We start from the raw sequence: 18,954 nt of genomic DNA, 5'->3' as shown, positions 1-18,954 counted from the left end.
GTTAATGTAGCCATGCTATTCTGCTACTCGAACAGAATAGCAGAGGCGGGGTTTAATCACATTAAAAACTGTCAAACGTCATAGAGAATTGCGTGTTTATCAGTGAAACATAGGCTAAATCGCCCCTCCTCTATCTCTCTATCGACCCCCCTCCCTCTCTCTCCCTCCCTCTCTCTCTCTCTCTCTCTCTCTAACAGCACAGCAGTCACAGCGCGCAAAAGGAGGAAGCAGAGGAGAGCAGCGCGAGGCTGAGAGCGCAACAGCCTGCCGAACCTGACAAACGAGAAAGAAACTACTAATTTACTACTCAAAAAACCGCTTTACGCACCAAAACAGCTTTTTTTTAAATTTGTTTTACATCACATATTCTGCGTCCGTTCGCTGCAGCAGCAACAAGAACAACAACAACAACATAACAAAAAACAGACGGAGAGAAAGAGGCAGAGAGAGATAAAGAATGGCAGACTCGGCGGCGAACAGCGACGGGGAGGACAGCGGGCAGCGCGAGGATCAGCCCATGCGGGGCTTCGCGCGCCAGGGAGCCCTGCGCCAGAAGAACGTGCACGAGACCACAAGTTCATCGCGCGCTTCTTCAAGCAGCCGACCTTCTGCAGCCACTGCACCGACTTCATCTGGTGAGAGAGAGACATAGAGAGACAGAGAGAGAGATGATGAAAAGAGAGAGGGATGGTAATTCATTTGAATGCAAGAACCCCCCCCCCCCCCCTTTAACCACTTTAAACCCCATATGGTTGAGCAGAGTCCCTCAGGGCTCTAGTGTATTTTCTGTTTTCTGTTATTGTGGGGAAAGCTTTGGCTGAAAATAGTAGATCGACAAGCTCACAACCTGTGAGCTCACAGCCATGTGAGCTTGTCGATCTGCTATTTTCAGCGAAAGCTGAACACTTAAAAAACCCCGATATTGTTGAGCGGAGTCCCTGTCAGGGCTCTACCTCTACTAGTGTGTTTTCTGTTATTGTGGGGAAAGCTTTCGCTGAAAATAGCCAATCGATAAGCTCCACAACCTGACGGTTGCATCGGATTGTGAGCTTGTCGATCTGCTATTTTCTGCGAAAGCTTACCCCACAATATGGATGCTGGGGTTTAAGTGGTTAAATAGGTTAGGTAAGGTGATTTTTATTAATTCGTAATTGAATGTGTGTGTGTGTGTGTGTGTGTGTGTGTGTGTGTGTGTGTGTGTGTGTGTGTGTGTGTGTGTGTGTGTGTGTGTGTGTGTGTGTGTGTGTGTGTGTGTGTGTGTGTGTGTGTGTGTGTGTGTGTGTGTGTGCCACTCTTTGATGCTTTCTACATGAGAGACAGAAAGGAGGAGGGAGGGGTGTAAGTGGGGTGGATAGAAAGATATAGAAATATATTAATATGAGGTTATAATGCAGGCTGTGAGGTTCTTCAGCGTTAAGATGCTGTTTTTAATTGAACTTGTGGTTTAAACACGTGTGCATTCAACAGGAAGAAGGATTATAGGTTACATGAGATTCATGTAACCTAAAATGTTCTTCACACACTAAGAACACTTGCAAAGATTTCAGCCCCCCTCCCGACCCCCCTCCCAGCCTTCCTTTTCTGCTTCTGCTTCTGCTTCTGCTTCTGTCTCTTCTCTTCTCTTCTCTTCTCTTCTCTTCTCTTCTCTTCTCTTCTCTTCTCTTCTCTTCACAGGTACAGACATGTCATTACCCACCAGGGTTTCACTCAGCAGTCAGAGGGGCCTGTCGGTGGGGTTTCTAAAACGAGATTTTGGCCCATAGTTGTCCTAATTCGGCGGATTTATTCATATCTAGGCTACCTTCTATTCCCCAAACGGCCATTATTTAAGTCCTGTCGATGGGGTTTTTGATTTCTTAATAGCTCAATGGGTTTGACCTAGACGTGTGTGTGTGCGTGTGTGTGTGTGTGTGTGTGTGTGTATGTGTGTGTTCATAAAGGTCTAATGTGAGGGTAAACATCTTAAACGGATCACTGCATATGCACCTCTTAACTGGTGCCTTGCGCTACATTTGGTTATGTAATGTAATGTTAAGTCTAGGTACATCTATCTACACAGTGAAGTCTCCAGTGTTCATTTAAATCCGTGTGGGTACATTTATCTGTCTAACCTTATATCACCTGTCTACCGGTTTGGGTCAATTAGGCCACTTATTCTCAACATGCGGCGGCAGTGGCTCTGCGGCCACTTGGGAATCGGAAGGTTCCCGGTTTGATCCCGGGCCCCCCCTGTGTTACTGTTGAAGTGTTCTTGAGCAAGACACTGAACTAACTGCTCCCCCCTGCGCTCCTCTGTTGGCAGCGCTCAGCTGGGTAAAGCTAAAAACTGAATTTCCCCCGTGGGATCTAAAAAAAATAAACGTGGGGTATAGGGAACCCTAGGGGCCCTTGAGCGGGTACCAGGGGGCCCCCAGCTAAATGAATGATGGTTAGGATCAAAATGAACCTCACGGCTCTGAAACTCTTGGTAGTGAGGATTTTACAGTGTAGATTGTCCCAGAGATAAAACATGTCAAACGGGAGTTGATAGCCTAATACAAAATGGGGGGTCCTTGAAATAGAAAATCACTGAATTAGGCAATGCAGGTTTATTTAGGTGACATGAAAAGGTACGTGTGCGTGTGACGTGTGTGTGCGTGCGTACGTGCATGCCAACGGGAGCTGTACTGGACTGGTTTCAGTGCAGAGTGGTCATAACAGATGGCCGACAGCCTTCTATGTCATGTACAACAGAAATGTCCTCGGGTGTTGTCATACAGTAGTCACTCTGAACAGTCTTTCAGCCTGTTGTTGTTATCCACGTCACCATTACCTGTGTGTGTCCTAGTTAGGGTAATCCTTAAACAGCATCCCAGGAATCATCTCAACCAGTCTCATTTTGATAGCCTTAAGTGGTTTTGCAGATTAGGCCGTGTATGGTTCACAGAATAATCAGCAATGCAGTGCCAAAGTATCTGGCAAACTACTTCACCAGGGTCAATAGTGTGCATGGGGATTCTACAACAGGGAGCGCCACTAATGTGTTTCCTCCCAAGTTCAAGACTAGTGGGAAAAACAAATTCCTGTACACAGGGGCCGTGTCCTGGAATAGTCTACCTGTAGTCTATTAGTTTTGTTCAAATTCTCAGTAAAGAGCTGGACCAGAAGGGGTCGATTCATTATTGTTTTTGGAGTTGGATTGGTCCTGATGTACCTCTAGGTATTATAATGTTAGTTTTTGAGCTATGTTTATTTAAATGTATTCATGTATGGTATTTTGTGATAATGTATTGTATTTATTTTTTTCCTTGTCTTCCCTCTCCCCTGGCGTGGTAGACACAGTACACCCACGCAGTCCCACAGAGATTTTCAATGCGCACCCCCCCTGCACACTCACTTGCACTTTATCACTCACAAGCAATCATTCATTAATCAGATCAGAACATTGTTTACACATACACCCTAAAGGACCGCAATCGTAATAAGCTGTCAGCTTTCTTGGCGTTTATATCCTTTTGATATTGGTGGAGCATTATATATCTTTATTGAACATATATATTGCATTGTCAATGTGTGTGTGTGTGTGTGTGTGTGTGTGTGTGTGTGTGTGTGTGTGTGTGTGTGTGTGTGTGTGTGTGTGTGTGTGTGTGTGTGTGTGTGTGTGTGTGTGTGTGTGTGTGTGTGTGTGTGTGTGTGTGTGTGTGTGTGTGTGTGTGTGTGTGTGTGTGGGGGGGGGGGGGTCTGTGAGTGACATAATGCAGTATGTGTGTGTCTGTCAAGTGCTTGTACAATATTCAACCATTAAATGGTTTGTGTATGTTCTATCCACAGGGGTTTTGGCAAGCAGGGATTCCAGTGTCAAGGTAGGTGTCTTAAACCCACACACACACACACACACGTGCATACACACATGTCTTATTTATATTTTATGCCGCCTGCAACAAAATACACTCACCGCTCTGTAGCCCTCAACTGGTTGGTTACACCTTGACACACAATAGACTCACAAGTCAGTCTCTAAACGCTTTGCTCAACTAGAGACTGATCACAATCAAACAGCTTTCATTGTTAACACATTCCACGCCAGAGTTTAATATCATAATGTACTCACCAGTGCCAGCGATTTATTGTTGTTTTTTTGTTTTTTTCACGTCGCCACAGACCTCGCTAAATACCGCGCGTTAAACTGTTGTAGACACACAGGGTAGCTGTGTGAGTGGCCCAGAGAAGACCGTTTCAATCGGCGACATTCCATTTTGCAGTAGTCGCGGTTTATGTTAAACAGCGTTCAGCGAGGAGAAAAAAAACTCAGAGATAATGGCGGATTAGGGGAAGATTTAGAGCGGCGGCGGGTGGGAACGAAAATCTCCGGATACGGATATTTCACTGCGAGGGAGGCCTACAATGAAATGTGAACCTGCGAGAAAAAAAAGACCACTTCGCGTAGACTGGCACGCTGCGCAATTATTTAGGTTCGCGTAGAACTACGCGATTGGCACGCAATGTGTTAAAACTGGATGGAAACAATTAGAACATAAAAAAACAACAACCCATTGCATTGCGGAACCAATCCAAAGCCTTTAGGGTGACCCTTCATATTTGGGCAGTGACGTGACTGGTTTCCAAAGCAATAGGTTTGTTAGTGGCTGTATTCTCCACCGTTCTAGCTACTACTTTGCATTTAGAAATCCCCGGCACGCCATTGGTAGACTCATTTTGTAGGTTGCTGAACCGGTGAGCGCGGATGCAGAAACAATGCGTGCATGTATGTGTGTGTGCATATTACTGGATACAGTAGGCAGGCTCTAGACCGGATCAGAGCACTGAGCAGTAAATGGAAACCAGGCTTTCCACAGGTACGCCGAAAGCCTGGTCACACGAGGTTTGGCGATTGGTATAGGCGGATATCACTGATTGGCTTTTATTATGGCCAGACTAAACATGCACCCACACTGACAAGTAGCATTTCATGATCAGCAGCAGTCAAAGCTTCTCCTTTTTCATTTTCTCAGTCTAGTCTATCTGCTTCTTTTTGGCTTGCTCTCTCTGTCTGACTTGTTGTTTCTTTCAATTCAATTCAGTTCCACATGCTTTATTTATCACTTAAAGGAGAATTTTGGACTTACCTTTTCTATGATGTTATGATATCTTAGGAATAATGGTACAGTAGAAACATTTCATAACTCCATCCCGGGTCCGCCACAGCTTAAAACGTGTGCCAATTGGCCTTGTGCTAGATCGCGTATTTTAATAGCTTTTTTTAAAGTTTTTTTTTGGTGAGATCTGACGTTCATAGTGACACTATGCAAAAAAAAACAAAAAACAGAAGTCTTGCTAGACGAGATTGAAATCTCGAGATTTCAATCTCGTCTAGCGATTTCAATCTCGTCTAGCGAGACTTGTGTGTGTGTGTGTGTGTGTGTGTGTGAGAGTGTGTGAGTGAGTGCAATTGCATTTGTAAAACATACATTTTATGTTTTACAAACATCCGTCAAAACATCAGTAATTGGTGGTCTGGAGGCTGTCCAAAATCGGGGTCGGCATCTGACCCAAAAATCTGGCATGGGTTCTGGGTATAAAGAGAGGTCTTTTTCTCTCTCTATTCACTTCCCCCTGTCTCTTCTCTCTATTTGTTCTTGTAGTGTGAACATTTATAGCCATCGGCTGAAATCTCACTTAGCCTGGAGCTAAAGAAGGGATTGTAAGCCCTGGGCTAAGTACAGTGTGAAAGCACCATTATATTTCTCTTTTGCTCTCTCTCTCTCTCTCTCTCTCTCTCTCTCTCTCTCTCTCTCTCTCTCTCTCTCTCTCTCTCTCTCTCTCTATTTCATGTACTAGCTCCTTCTTCCACTTCTCCTGCCCCCTCCTCATCTCTCTATAATTTTTACACCCCATCCTCACTGTCAGCGATGCGAGCACCAAAGAGTCATTAACGCGTTCTATCAGACTGTCCTGACACACCGCGAGCGACAGCCACCTCTAAAATATTCCCTCGCAGTGTCTCTATATTAGCAAGGTTTTGCAGCCGTGTCGCCACCCCAAACTATTTTTATTGGTCGAGATCTGCACACTGCTTTGCACACGTTCCTACATCTAATTTGACAAAGAGTGAAGGAAATTGGATGTTCCAATGTGGACAAACAGTACGTTTTCTAGCTCACATTGCCCCTGACGCGCTTATATTTATATTTTAGGATTGTTCACGGTTTAATAAGACCCTCTTTACTTAATATTGCCTGTTTAAGTATAATTTAAACCGTCATCAATATGGTAAAATGAGACTCATTATTTATTTTTTATATTACAGGATGGTTCAAACAGTATAGATAGTGGTTGTTACTGAAGGAAGGCACTTGTGTGTGTGTGTGTGTGTGTGTGTGTGTGTGTGTGTGTGTGTGTGTGTGTGTGTGTGTGTGTGTGTGTGTGTGTGTGTGTGTGTGTGTGTGTGTGTTGCATTGTAGCTTCATGAAGCGGATACATTCCTTTCCTCATTAGTCATTCATTAGATTTGATTGGTTCAGGCTATGTTGCAACGTCATGTCTGACGCTCCATATCAGGACAGTTTCTTGCGCGATATCGTCGTCAGATTGCTTGCTTGCTGGCAGTCAGGATTAGGTGTTAGTCTTTTTATTCACTTAATAACGTTTTTATTGGCTTGGCTGCATCTGTTAACATGTTGCCAAAGCAGGCAACTGACATAGAATAATCAGTAATTGGAATAAATTAAATGCTGGAATGGGAGTGCGGCAAGAATTTATGTCCCCACCTTTCAGTCTGGTCACCCCCGTTGTGTACACAATGTTTGTGTACTGTCCCCTCTGACTGATCTGAGTGCTGTGTTAATTTCTGCACCTCTCCAGCAGATTGGTATGTAAGCCACACTTGTAAGACACTACCCGCTTTGCATAAAAAGACCACTCACCTCAATTCCATCATCAGAGTAACCTAAGGTAAACTGCAAACAAAAACGAATGAGCCACTTTCCAAAGCACCATTTTTATTAGTTCATGGAGGTGTGTCTGGGGATTTAACAGTCCTGGGTTTTGACAGCCTGTTACACAGGTAGGCTATCACATCTCTGACTGTCATATCCTAATGTTAGAAAGAGATTTTGATTGAAATCTTCGATTTTGGGTTAAAAATAAATGACAGAAACAAGACTTTCTCTCTGTGTGGTGTTCACTCATCCACAAGATAGTAGTTAGTCAAGTTAACCAGTGAAGCTCATGTTGACATAGATTCTGTGACAATGAGTGTTTTAGCCAATAAAAGAAGTGCTTCCTAGTGGAATCCTGAGTGGGACGTTTTCTGACGGCCACTCCTGCCTTCAACAAAAATGTAAGTGCCGATTAGTCCATCATAATCTCGCCATATTATTGTCTAGTACCGCATAATCCTGTAATATTTCCTTTGAGACCCAAAAACATTTCAAACTGAAACACAGAATGCGGCCATTACAGCACCACGGACAGCGACACAGTGGGCTTGGCTGGACTTACTGTTTGAATATAAATGAGTTCATATCAAGCTAAAGCAAAGTTGCGTGCTTTAGCTGAGCTATATCTGGTTTATTACGGGATGGTGCAGGGGGACCGGCCGTTTTTATTTCTTGACTCCCCGTTCCCGCCCGCAGGTATTTAAAACTGCCCGCTCCCGCAAGAATTGTGTCGGCTTCCCGCGGGACCCGATGCAGGGCTCTACTTCCTAGCTCTTCAAGATGCTGATAAATCTGTGTATTTTTAACTCTCCGGACAAGCACTCCGGACAAGCCCCTTTCTCTCTCTAGACATAACAAGTTCTATTTCGTAAACAAATCCCCCTTACCAGAAACGAATAACCATAAAAACATAATGTGTACATTTTATTTTCTGTGTTAGCATGTTTCAGTCTTTAAAGCAGAAGCAGTGGGCCACTTTGTGTGTGTAACTAATTATAATTAAGGATAGGTCATTCAATAATGAAATGTAAAGCCTTGAGAAAGGGCCCAATTCAAAGGGCCCAGTTATCTTACATTCCTGTTAGATTCCCTCACTTCCTGGTCTAATCCAGCCCACCCTGGTATACAGATGAACTAGATGAAAGTGGAATACAGTTGTTACCTCAGTTTGACTCCCTTTCAGTTATCTCTTGTTCCAGTCTTTCACTACCTCCGTTTCGTATCTCCTTCTTTCGCCCATCTCCCCATTTACCGTATATCTTCCTCCTTTTTTCTCTCACCCCCTTTCTCTCGCTTTCCCCCTTTCTCAATTTAATCTCTATCTCCACCTCTTACCGTGACCTCTCCCTTGCTCCAGTGCCTCTTTATTTTCTCTCTTTTTTTCTCTCAAACACACATCCCTCCTCTTCTCTTTGATTTATTCCCACGTTAAGTGTGTGTGTGTGTGTGTGTGTGTGTGTGTGTGTGTGTGTGTGTGTGTGTGTGTGTGTGTGTGTGTGTGTGTGTGTGTGTGTGTGTGTGTGTGTGTGTGTGTGTGTGTGTGTGTGTGTGTGTGTGTGTGTGTGTGTGTGTGTGTGTGTGTGTGTGTGTGTGTGTGTGTGTGTGTGTGTGTGTGTGAGAGAGAGAGAAGAAAATCGGTTGTGCCCCAAATAAACCACGTTAACCTTCGTGGGTGTGGGTCGGCTTGTGCATATGTGTGTCTTAAGTGTGTGTCTATGTGTTTGTGCACGCATACGCGTGCGTGTGTGTTCAACCTGTGTGCCTGTCTGGAGCAAGGTATCACTTCCCCTGAGGCCAGGGAGAAAGGGAATTCTTCTGCAAGGTCACACACACACACACACACACACACACACACACACACACACACACACACACACACACACACACACACACACACACACCTGAGGCAATGAGTGGAGGGTTGGTCTGCATGGTGACAGAGGCCGGTATCACATTTATGCATGAATGGATGGATGGATGATTGATTGAATACTTTATTAGTCAGAAATGTAAACAGCTCAAGGTACAGTCAGACATTTAGGCTAAAAGGATAACCAAGGGAAACATGAATGTATGGATGGATGGATTGATAATCATAGGTGGATAACTGATTGGTCGATAGATATTCTTTGGCACCTTTAAAAAGGAAAGGACATATGGGTAGAAATGGAGACTAGATAGATAGTGCATGTGTGTTAGAGAGAGAGAGAGAGAGAGAGAGAGAGAGAGAGAGAGAGAGCTAAAACGGAGCGCACTGAAACAGGACCTGCTAGGTACTCCACTCTGGTTCATCTGTCTCTGCTGGTTTATTACAGCAGGCCAGTGTCCAGTGACCCAGACAAGCAGATCAATAAGGGTCTTATGTTGTATTTATGGATCCACTGTACTGCGGCTAGGATCTCAACCTGTGGCTCGGGACCCAAAGTGGGCCAGGTGTAATCCCTTCACTTCCCTGTGTGTTATACCGTGTGGAAATTGAATCAGCTGAAAACCAATGTCCTGTGAACTGAACAAGCTAAGCAGCTGTTCTCCACATGTTGCCCTTGGGGATTAATACAGTTTTGTGTTATCTCTTATCTTTATTGTCACATCACAGGTGTAAATCGGTGGGTGAAATTTGTTTTTCTGCAAGCTCCATCGTTTTTATTATTACCATAAAAGAGAAAGGGAAGAAGAAGAAGGGGGCAAGGGGAAGAGAGAGAGAGAGAGAGATCAACAAAACACAACAGTTTATCTACATATACATAAGGTGTGTGAGCATAGCAACAGATATATACAGTACATGATATGCTATGGACGTTAGTAAAGGTGCGAGAATAATACTAAAATTGAAAAAACATCTACGCGTTGTACAAGGGATTAAGATGTAGAGTGTTAGATCCCCCCCCCCCCCCCCGCCCAGTAATATCTTGAATAGTACATATCCTGCCTATGCTGTGCTGTGTGCCACTTGTGCGTACATTGTAACCCCTTGTAACCTTGAACATTCTCCACATATGGTGATCACTTACTCCCTTGGCTAGTGTAGTGGTGAATCTGACAAGGTCAGGTGTCAACCATTTGACAAACAAGTTTGTTGACCTTAAGGTCAGGGAACCTTATCTAACCATACTATATAAGGGCTTGTCTTCTCTGCCATGATCAGAGAACTGCATGGCCATTGACCTGTGTGTCTGATGTATTTCTCCCATGCTGCCATGCAATAAATAAACCTGTATCTGACTCTATCTGCATCAGCATCCTGATTGTTCCAGTGTTCTCTGCAAATCCATTCACGAGGGTAGGGCTGGGTGATCTGGACAAAAGACCTTGGTCACAACATGTCGGTGTGAACTCGTAGATCATCTCGTTTTTGACAATAGGTGAAGAAGTGGTTAAACCCAGGAAAAGACGACAACACTTATGCCATATCACAATATTATGGTATCCAAAATCCCAGATGATATCTATTCTCATATCATGATATCGATATGATATCGATATATTGCCCTACAGGAGGGTTTCCTGTCTCTCTCTCTCTCTCTCTCTCTCTCTCTCTCTCTCTCTCTCTCTCTCTCTCTCTCTCTCTCTCTCTCTCTCTCTCTCTCTCTCTCTCTCTCTCTCTGGCTCTCTCTGTCTCATTGTGTTATTGTGTCAAACAATTAATTGGTTGTATGTGCTGTTTGGAGTTGGCATGTGCTGTAGGACCCACACATCCCACCTCTCCCGGAAGATCCAGGAATCTCCCAAAACATGTTATCAACTCACCGGAAACCTAGCCTGGTAAACCACACATTATCATGTGTCAGACACATGATAATGTGGTGGTTTACGAGGCTACCGGACACCCGTGAGTGGTCATAAATCTCCTGCAAACCACCGTACGGTGGTTTGCGTAGAGCCCGCCCGCTGGCTCGGTAATTTGCACACATTCAGGCACACAGACCGCTTCCGTATCCACTCTAGGCCGGTTCTGCAACGCCCTCTTTTTACCTCCTCTTGTTTGGTTCTCATTCGTCGCTGGACTGTCGATCTTTTTTTTCAGCCATTGGTCTGAGAGGTGGTGAGGAAAGAAAAAAAGTCTGTCTGAGAGAGGAGTAGATCTAATCTTATTGATTATTACTTGTGTGTAATGAATCTTTCCTGAGAGATTACCAACATATAGATGTAAAGGCTCACAACACGTCACATTGCAATGTGCTGACAACGCATTCAAATGTAGCTTAATGAAATTCGCAGATCTATAAGCTCACAACGGCTGTCTGTCTTTCTATGGATAAAAACAATAAACTAGAGGCTATTTTCATTGGATTAATATAATTTTGATCGATTAATGTGCTTTATGTATTGTTTATATTCATTACACAGGAGATCATTCAAATGTTATAATTATGAATGATGGGGCACTGAGCCCAAACAGGTTTGAGAACTACTGGTCTTTATGCATATCAAGCTGGGTGGTCTTTGAAATTAAAGAGTTTGAGAACCGCTACTACTGTATATCCTCTCGCTCGTTTTTGAGGTCGGGTCGGATCTGGGCCTCCCTGAAAATACATTTTCCACGGTGAGATGTCTGAGGACCCATGAGGCAGTAACTTTCATTCTTACATAACATGTTTGCCACTGATGAGAATTTATCTGCAGAATATGTAATAGATTATTTGAGGGTGTGTGTGTGTGCGCTGTGCGTGCATGTGTGTGTGTGTGTGTGCGTGTGTGTGTGTGTGTGTGTGTGTGTGTGTACCATTTAATGATCCACCGTCACCGTATTTGGTTTATGGTTTTTAGTAGCTCTTGGCATAACTGTGTTTGTGCTGTGTGTATACTTCCATTTGACTGTGCGTGCGTGCGTGCGTGCGTGCGTGCGTGCGTGCGTGCGTGCGTGCGTGCGTGCGTGCGTGCGCATGTTTAACAGGCTGTTGAGGGTTCTCCACTTTCTCTTCAGATTTAATGAACAAATTATCCCTTTAGAGAAAACCCTAGAGAGAGATGGAGAGAGAGAAGCGAGGAGATGAGTGTGGAGAGAGAGAGAGAGAGAGGAGGACGGAAATGAGAGAGTAGAGGTAAGGAGAGAAAGACAATACAGAGCAGGTTGAGGCTGAGAAAGGAGAGTGAGAGAAAACTGAAAGGAAGAGAAATAAAATGCTATTATGGGGTCTATGGATAGGATGATGAAGAGCAAGAGAGAGAGAGAAAGACTGACGGTAGAGAGCAAGATGGAGATGGGGGGGGGCAGACAGAAAGAATGTGTCACTCAAGACAGACACCAAGAGGGAGGGAAATATTAGATTGTGTGCGTGGGGGAGAGAGAAGTGTTTAATCACTATTTATACTTTGTGTCGTGCAGCAAAAATAACCAATCTGCAAGCTCACAACAAGTGGCGATGCGATGTGTTGTGATCGACGTGAGCTTGAAGATCTGCGGTTTCTGCTTTTTTAAATTTATGAAATGAACATATTTTAAGTCTTATAGGCAATATTTGCCTATAATGAGATGGCCAAAATAGGGGCATCAGGTTAAATGTTGTTAACAGAAGAGAGGAGGAGAGGGAGAAATTAAGCCGAAGACCCGAGATATGTTTGAGGTGTCCTGGTATACAATTTTAGCCAACTCTTGCCAGCCAATGAGAAACGAGTATTTTCCTTGACCATGGTTTAATTTACATTTTTGCCGGACCCAGGGGGTCTGGCTTACATGAGGCTTTGTACCTGTTTTCTCCATACATGGGCATGGTCACTTTGTCCTTAGGCCCCAGCCATAAAAGTCTGTCCCCCTTTCGTACATACATGGGCATGTTTTGTACCTGTTTTCTCCATACATGGGCAAAAAACTGGTTTTGGTCACTTTGTCCTTAGGCCCCAGCCATAAAAATCTGTCCCCCTTTCGTCCATACATGGGCATGTTTTGTACCTGTTTTCTCCATACATGGGCAAAAACAGGTTTTGGTCACTTTGTCCTTAGGCCCCAGCCATAAAAGTCTGTCCCCCTTTCGTCCATACATGGGCATAGACACAGGCTGACACGTCATGTGAAGTCTGGGTCTGGCAGAACCAGGTCTCCTGGTCTTGTTAGAAGGTATTTACTAACATCTACTCGTTAGTACATCCAGGCACACAGTAATAGAAAACCAACTAGTGATTATCTGTTAATCATTAATACACATAGATATACACTATGTGTTGTTGTGCAGTATCGTGTGAAGCTCTCTAGGGAATGCATGTCATAATTGTCAGTATAGACCTCTATGTATTGTACTCCTGATGCTGATGACAGAGACACACACACAGCACTGTGTGTTACAGTAATTGTTACAGTCTGAAGGAGTACATAACACATGTAGAGAGAAGTTGAGATGGTGATATATACAATAGATAGAATATGGTGGGTGACACAATCTGTGATGCGCAGAGCAGATAATGGATGGACAAAATGAAAGAGAGAGAGAGAGAGAGAGTGAAAGGGAAAGATACAGAGGGAGATGTGTGCGTAGGCACAAAGTGCAGTTTGCACCTAAAAAGCTGTAAATGGACTCTTTGCTATTGCTGTTTGCAAGTGTCTGTCAGTCTATGTATATTTCAAACAATGCTACAATTCTAGAAGCCCTGCTAGCAGGACCTAATGTCTGTGCTGCCCCCTTTCACACAAGTATATTCACACGTACTGTTCATAACAAAAGCTTTACAGGGAAATGTATTAAAGTACCAGAATTGAAGTGCTTTTGAAACAAAAAACAAGTGGAAATGCTGGCCTAGGGGTGGCTAGAGGAAAGGCCATGGAGTCGCCAAAATCTGTAGGATTTATCCTGCAACCCTACTACTATCGATACTATCTGCACGTTGTTCTATGACTCTTCTCCTCTTTGCTTAGTAGAAAAGTCAAGAAAACACACACACACACATTTCTCTTGCTTCGCAACGATATAGAGACACACACACACACACACACACACACACACACACACACACACACACACACACACACACACACACACACACACACACACACACACACACACACACACACACACACACGCACGCGCACACACTGTTGCCCACATTTAGCAGCCCCTCCTCACTCACAGTGATGTATCCGGCTGTCCTTTCTCGACTCGTCTTGTTTGTTCCACTTGAAAATAGCTGTCGCAGTGTTATGGTTTTGTAGGTGTTAGCTTGTCAAAGATAACAAGTGTGACAAGTGATTGCGCAATTTGCACTTCCTCTTTCCTTCTCTCCCTAGCATGTATTGGCTTAACTTTTGTTCAGAACAGCCTGAGTGCTGTTTGGAAATATATGTCTCATTCTGTACTTCTACAAATGGTCTGCATTTTTATAGTACCTTTATCGAAAGCGCGTTACACCCATTCACACACATTCACACTCATCTGGAGTAGTTATGGGCCTTTTACACTGAACACGGAGAGTAGGAGGAGTTTTCAAAACATCCAGTGGGACTACGTCATTACCTCCGCTATTTGCTAATTATTCATAAAATTATACTTCTATACTCATTACTTAAATTAACTCTCTCAGTGCCAATGAAATAAAAAAATATGTTCATACTATGCAAGCAATTTTTTGTTAAAAAAAAGTGCTTAAGAAGCGAGATACAGCCTTTTTCAGTTATAAGTTAAACAAGGAGTGGATTGAGCTGCAAATCTTCAGATAATGATATCTTGGGTTCTGAAAAAAATTCCCCCCCCCCCAAAAATTAAAAAATAATGTTTAATTTATTTATTTTAACTCAGGATTTTTCGTTCTTGGCACTGAGGGCATTCAGAAAAAACTCGGGATATCTCGTTGTGTGGCACTGAGAGAGTTAAGAAACTTTAAAATGTCTGTTGAGCTATTGAAGGGGAACACATAACAAAATATATGATAGCCTCGGATGAGAATGACGGAGATTTTTTTATTCTGGATTCTGACATTTGTATCGTCAAATGTTTATCATACACTGTATACATATTGCCAACCCACCTACAACAAGCTGTTAGAACACACCTCACATGCCTGCTTGAATGGAAACGCGTTTCCAACATAGTGCGTTCCTCCCGAGGTCTCGATAAGAATGCAAACTTGTGTTAAATAATTCAGGTAATTCAGATTGTCTTTTTCTTTTTTGGGGGGTTATTTTTGGGGCTTGTTCTGCCTTTATTGATAGTAGATAGACAGGAAATGAGGAGAGAGAGAGACGGGGAGTGACACACAGCAAAGGTTGTCGGGATCGGAATTCGAACCCGCGACACGCTGTCAGTCTGCATTGCAGCCTAGGGCCATTCAGCTTGTCTTAAAGGGGAATTTTGGACCACGGTTTTCTTACCTTTTTTATGATGTTATGATATCTTAGGATGAATGGTACAGTAGAAAAATGTCATAACTCCGTCCCTGGTCCGCCACAGCTTAAAACGTGTGCCAATAGGCCTTGCGTTAGATCGCGTATTTTAGTAGAAAAAAAAAAAAAAGTATCTCTAGACGAGATTGAAATCTTGAGATTTCAATCTCGTCTAGAGAGACTTCCGTTTTTTTTCTTCTTTTTTTTCCGGTTGCATAGTGTTCTGTCACTATGAACGTCAGATCTCACCAAAAAAAAAAAGCCCAAAAAGCTATTAAAATACGCGATGTGTGGCGGACCCGGGATGGAGTTATGACATTTTTCTACTGTACCATTCATCCTAAGATATCATAACATCATAGAAAAGGTAAGAAAACCGTGGTCCAAAATTCCCCTTTAAGACATCAACATAATTAAGATAATAAATTGTTTCTTCCTCTATTATGTTTCGTTGTTTATTTAGATTGCATAAAACCTCATTCACGTTGGTTAAAAACACAATAGGTCCATTATGGTTCACCCAAGAATGCATTAAAATAACTAAAATGGCAGCCCTCCTCCTGGTGGTGCTCCAGTTTCCCTCCCTTGTATGCCTCATGTATCAAAGGATTGCCTCTCCTTAGAGTGGCAGTAATCGTCCCAGGCTTGTCCTGTTGGAACAAGTTATTCAAGGTTAGTTTCTATTCTTAATTCATGACCAGTTAGCCGGGTAAAAAACAACAACCTTGAGGCAGAACTAGCACTTACTGGAAGATTGCATAGAAAACCACCATAGATGTGACAAATGACTAATCATTTCTTCTAACTTCGGATCTTCTACACTTCCTCGAACTATGCGACCCGTCGCTTCCTCAGGGTCTAACTTATCATGGCCATCACTGTTGCCACATTCAGTGTGAAAGGCCTTTTGGAGCTTCAGTGTTTTGCTCAAGGACACTTCGACACGAAGCCAGGAGGAACCTACTGTACAGGTTCCCAAAATGGCCGCTCTACCTCCGGAACCACGGCCACTTTACCACTTCTTGAGGAAGATGCACAAGGCTGCTAACGTAACAAATGTAGCAGCACATTGTAATAATGAGGTGTGAACATGAGGTGTGTTAATTAGATGTGTTAATGAGGTGTATTCGTGAGGTGGGGTCATGAAATGTATTCATTCGATGGGTTCATAAGGTGTGTCCTTGGGGTGTATTCATAATTCACCCATTAAGGCTTGAGGCCGATTCTACAAATAAATGTCTTCTAAATCCTAACGGTTTTCTGAAAAAACCTATGTTGCCTATGACCCCCAAATTGATATGCATTTGGTCATCTGAAAATATTTTGTTCCAGGGACCAAAAAGAAGCAAAGATTTGAGTAAAACAATAAATGTTGCTTTAAAAAATATACAACATTCAAAGATTTGCACACATTTTCAAGATTAAAAAGAAAAAATAGCAGATCTACAAGCTCACAGTGCCGGGCTATGAGCTTGTATACCTGCAATTTTTTTTAATAGCCAAAGTATAAAATAATGGTTTAAGTGGTTACACTGATATGCGTTCCCGGTTTTGAATGGGATAATGAGGTGCAGTATATCCATGAAGTGTGTTGCTGAGGTGATTGTGAGGTGTGTTGTGTTCATCCTCCTCTCTGTTTGTAACAACAGCCCAAAGGAGTTAATGAGTTGGTGAATGTTTCAAAACACTCATCCCTCATCGGGAGCCCAGGTGACTGTCTGATTCCAACCTGTGTGGGCTGGAGGTCTCCGGCTCCAAACCCTAGCTCTCTCTCTCTCTCTGTGTCTCTCTCTGTCTCTCTCACACACACACTGCACAATTCATTTCCTCCTCTCTCTCTCTCTCTCTCTCTCTCTCTCTCTCTCTCGATACCCTCCCCCACCATCACCTTAAGGCTTAGATCACCCACCCACTCTCCCTCTCTTTTCCTGACTGTTCGTCCCTCATTCCTCTGTTCCTCCTCTGTTCTCTTAAATCCACCTCTGTACCGTCTCTCTCTCTCTCTCTCTCTCTCTCTCTCTCTCTCTCTCTCTCTCTCTCTCTTTCTCTCTCGCTCTCTCGCTCTCTCCATCCTACTCACTCCTTTAGTTTCTCCAGCCCCTTATTCTCTTTTTTTCCCCCTCGATCCCCCCTTTTTTCTCCACCCCCTATTTCTATTGCTGTCTCCTAGTACCCCCTCTCTCTCTGTTGTTCTCTTTTTGGATTCCTCTCCCTCTTTTCTCCCTCCACCTCATTCTGTCCCATCCTCATCCCACCCTCTAACAGGATCTCCTTTTCTCATCCCTCCCCTCTTTCTTCCCTGCTTTTCATGCCCGCTCCCTCCCTCCCTCCCTCCCTCCTCTCTTCTGCTTCTCTCTTTTTTTTAAACTATTTTTCTCCTTCCTTCCCTCCCTCCCTACTCTCTCCCTCATCCGTTTTTCTATCACATCTCCATTCATTCTATCACTCCTCCTTCTGTCTCTCTGTCTCTCCCCCATTTATCCATGCTTCTTTTGGTCTCCCTAAGCTCCATCCATCCCTTCCTCTCTTTCTCTCATCCTCTCTCTCATCCTCTCTCTCTCTCTCTCTCTCTCTCTCTCTCTCTCTCTCTCTCTCTCTCTCTCTCTCTCTCTCTCTCTGGAAGGTGTGGGCACAGAGGCTTCTAAAAATAGCCTAAGAGCTCCGTTGAGAGATCTGCCAAATGGGAGGGATGGATGAGGGGATGTATAGAGGGATGGATGGGTGTAGGGATGAGTGTGTAAAGAGATGGGGAGGGGGGTTCGCTGGAGGAGTTGGGGTTAAGAGTGTGTGTAGGTGTGTGAGTGGGGAGATCGCCGGAAAGTACAGGGAAAAAGGTAAAAATAAAATCGAAAAAGGGGGAAGGAGGAAAAAACGGACAGAGGAGTGGAGAAAATGAGCGCTCCCTCAGGAACCATGTGGTTTTTGATGTCTGTACATCCATTAACTCTCAGCTCTTCTAAGCACTTTTTTTCACCATGGAACATTTTGCATTTCCAAGAATACATTTTGTCATCAGTTCTACCATCAAATGGAGACTCGCTGTGTTTACTGGGTTTATCGGCACTTATCGATACCAGATTGTTGTCTCCGCCAGGCCGAAAGGCCGTCCATCCTTCTGTCTGCGACCAGCTAATCTCCGCCACCGTTGGCCTGGTCGCTGTAAAACGGTGCACACACGCTCCCTGGATGCCACAGCAGAACCTCTGCCCCACATTTTTCAGATCAGCCTGTCATAGCGCCACCATGAGGCCGACTTTTGCAAAACACATTTTTTTATATTATTCCGATTTTGTCCAAAAAACACGCAAATCGGTACACAGTATCTCTATAGTCATGTGATCAACACGGATCTGTCCGATTATCCATATTCCATCCTGATTGGCTAAGATTGGCTCCCAAAGTTTGCAGGATTGGTTTGTTTTCAACAAAATGCCTCAAATCATGAACGCAGCATGCGATTTCCGTGAAATTTCCACGTAGATTCCCACTAGTCCCAGGAAGAAATGCCTCTTAAAAACTTTCAAATGAGCCTCATGGTGGCGCTATAACAGGCCGATTCACGTTTTTACCTATAACTGCACCAATCTGTGTGAAGTTTTGCACGCACACTCCCTAAAGGCCAAGGAAAAACCTTTGGCTTGCATTTTTCACATCTGCCTTTTAGAGCGCCACCAGGAGGCTGACTTTTGTAAAACACATTTGAACGCAAATTGGTACACAGTATCTCTA

At 43.7% G+C, this 18,954-nt stretch overlaps 1 protein-coding gene across 1 annotated transcript in view; it reads left to right on the top strand.

The window, feature by feature from the left end:
* Nucleotides 1–216: 216 nt before the first annotated feature.
* Nucleotides 217–18,954, top strand: part of prkcbb (protein kinase C, beta b) — a 105,838-nt gene continuing 87,100 nt past the window's right edge. Inside the window, 3 exon segments of the mRNA XM_080447719.1 lie at nt 217–566; nt 569–635; nt 3,811–3,842. Of these exon segments, the coding sequence (XP_080303845.1) occupies nt 458–566; nt 569–635; nt 3,811–3,842 (208 nt within the window). The 5' untranslated portion in view covers nt 217–457.

Source organism: Gymnoscopelus braueri (genome assembly GCF_963280865.1).
Source record: "Gymnoscopelus braueri genome assembly, chromosome: 13".
Taxonomy (NCBI): Eukaryota; Metazoa; Chordata; class Actinopteri; order Myctophiformes; family Myctophidae; genus Gymnoscopelus; species Gymnoscopelus braueri.
This window is presented reverse-complemented; position numbering and strand designations above follow the sequence as displayed.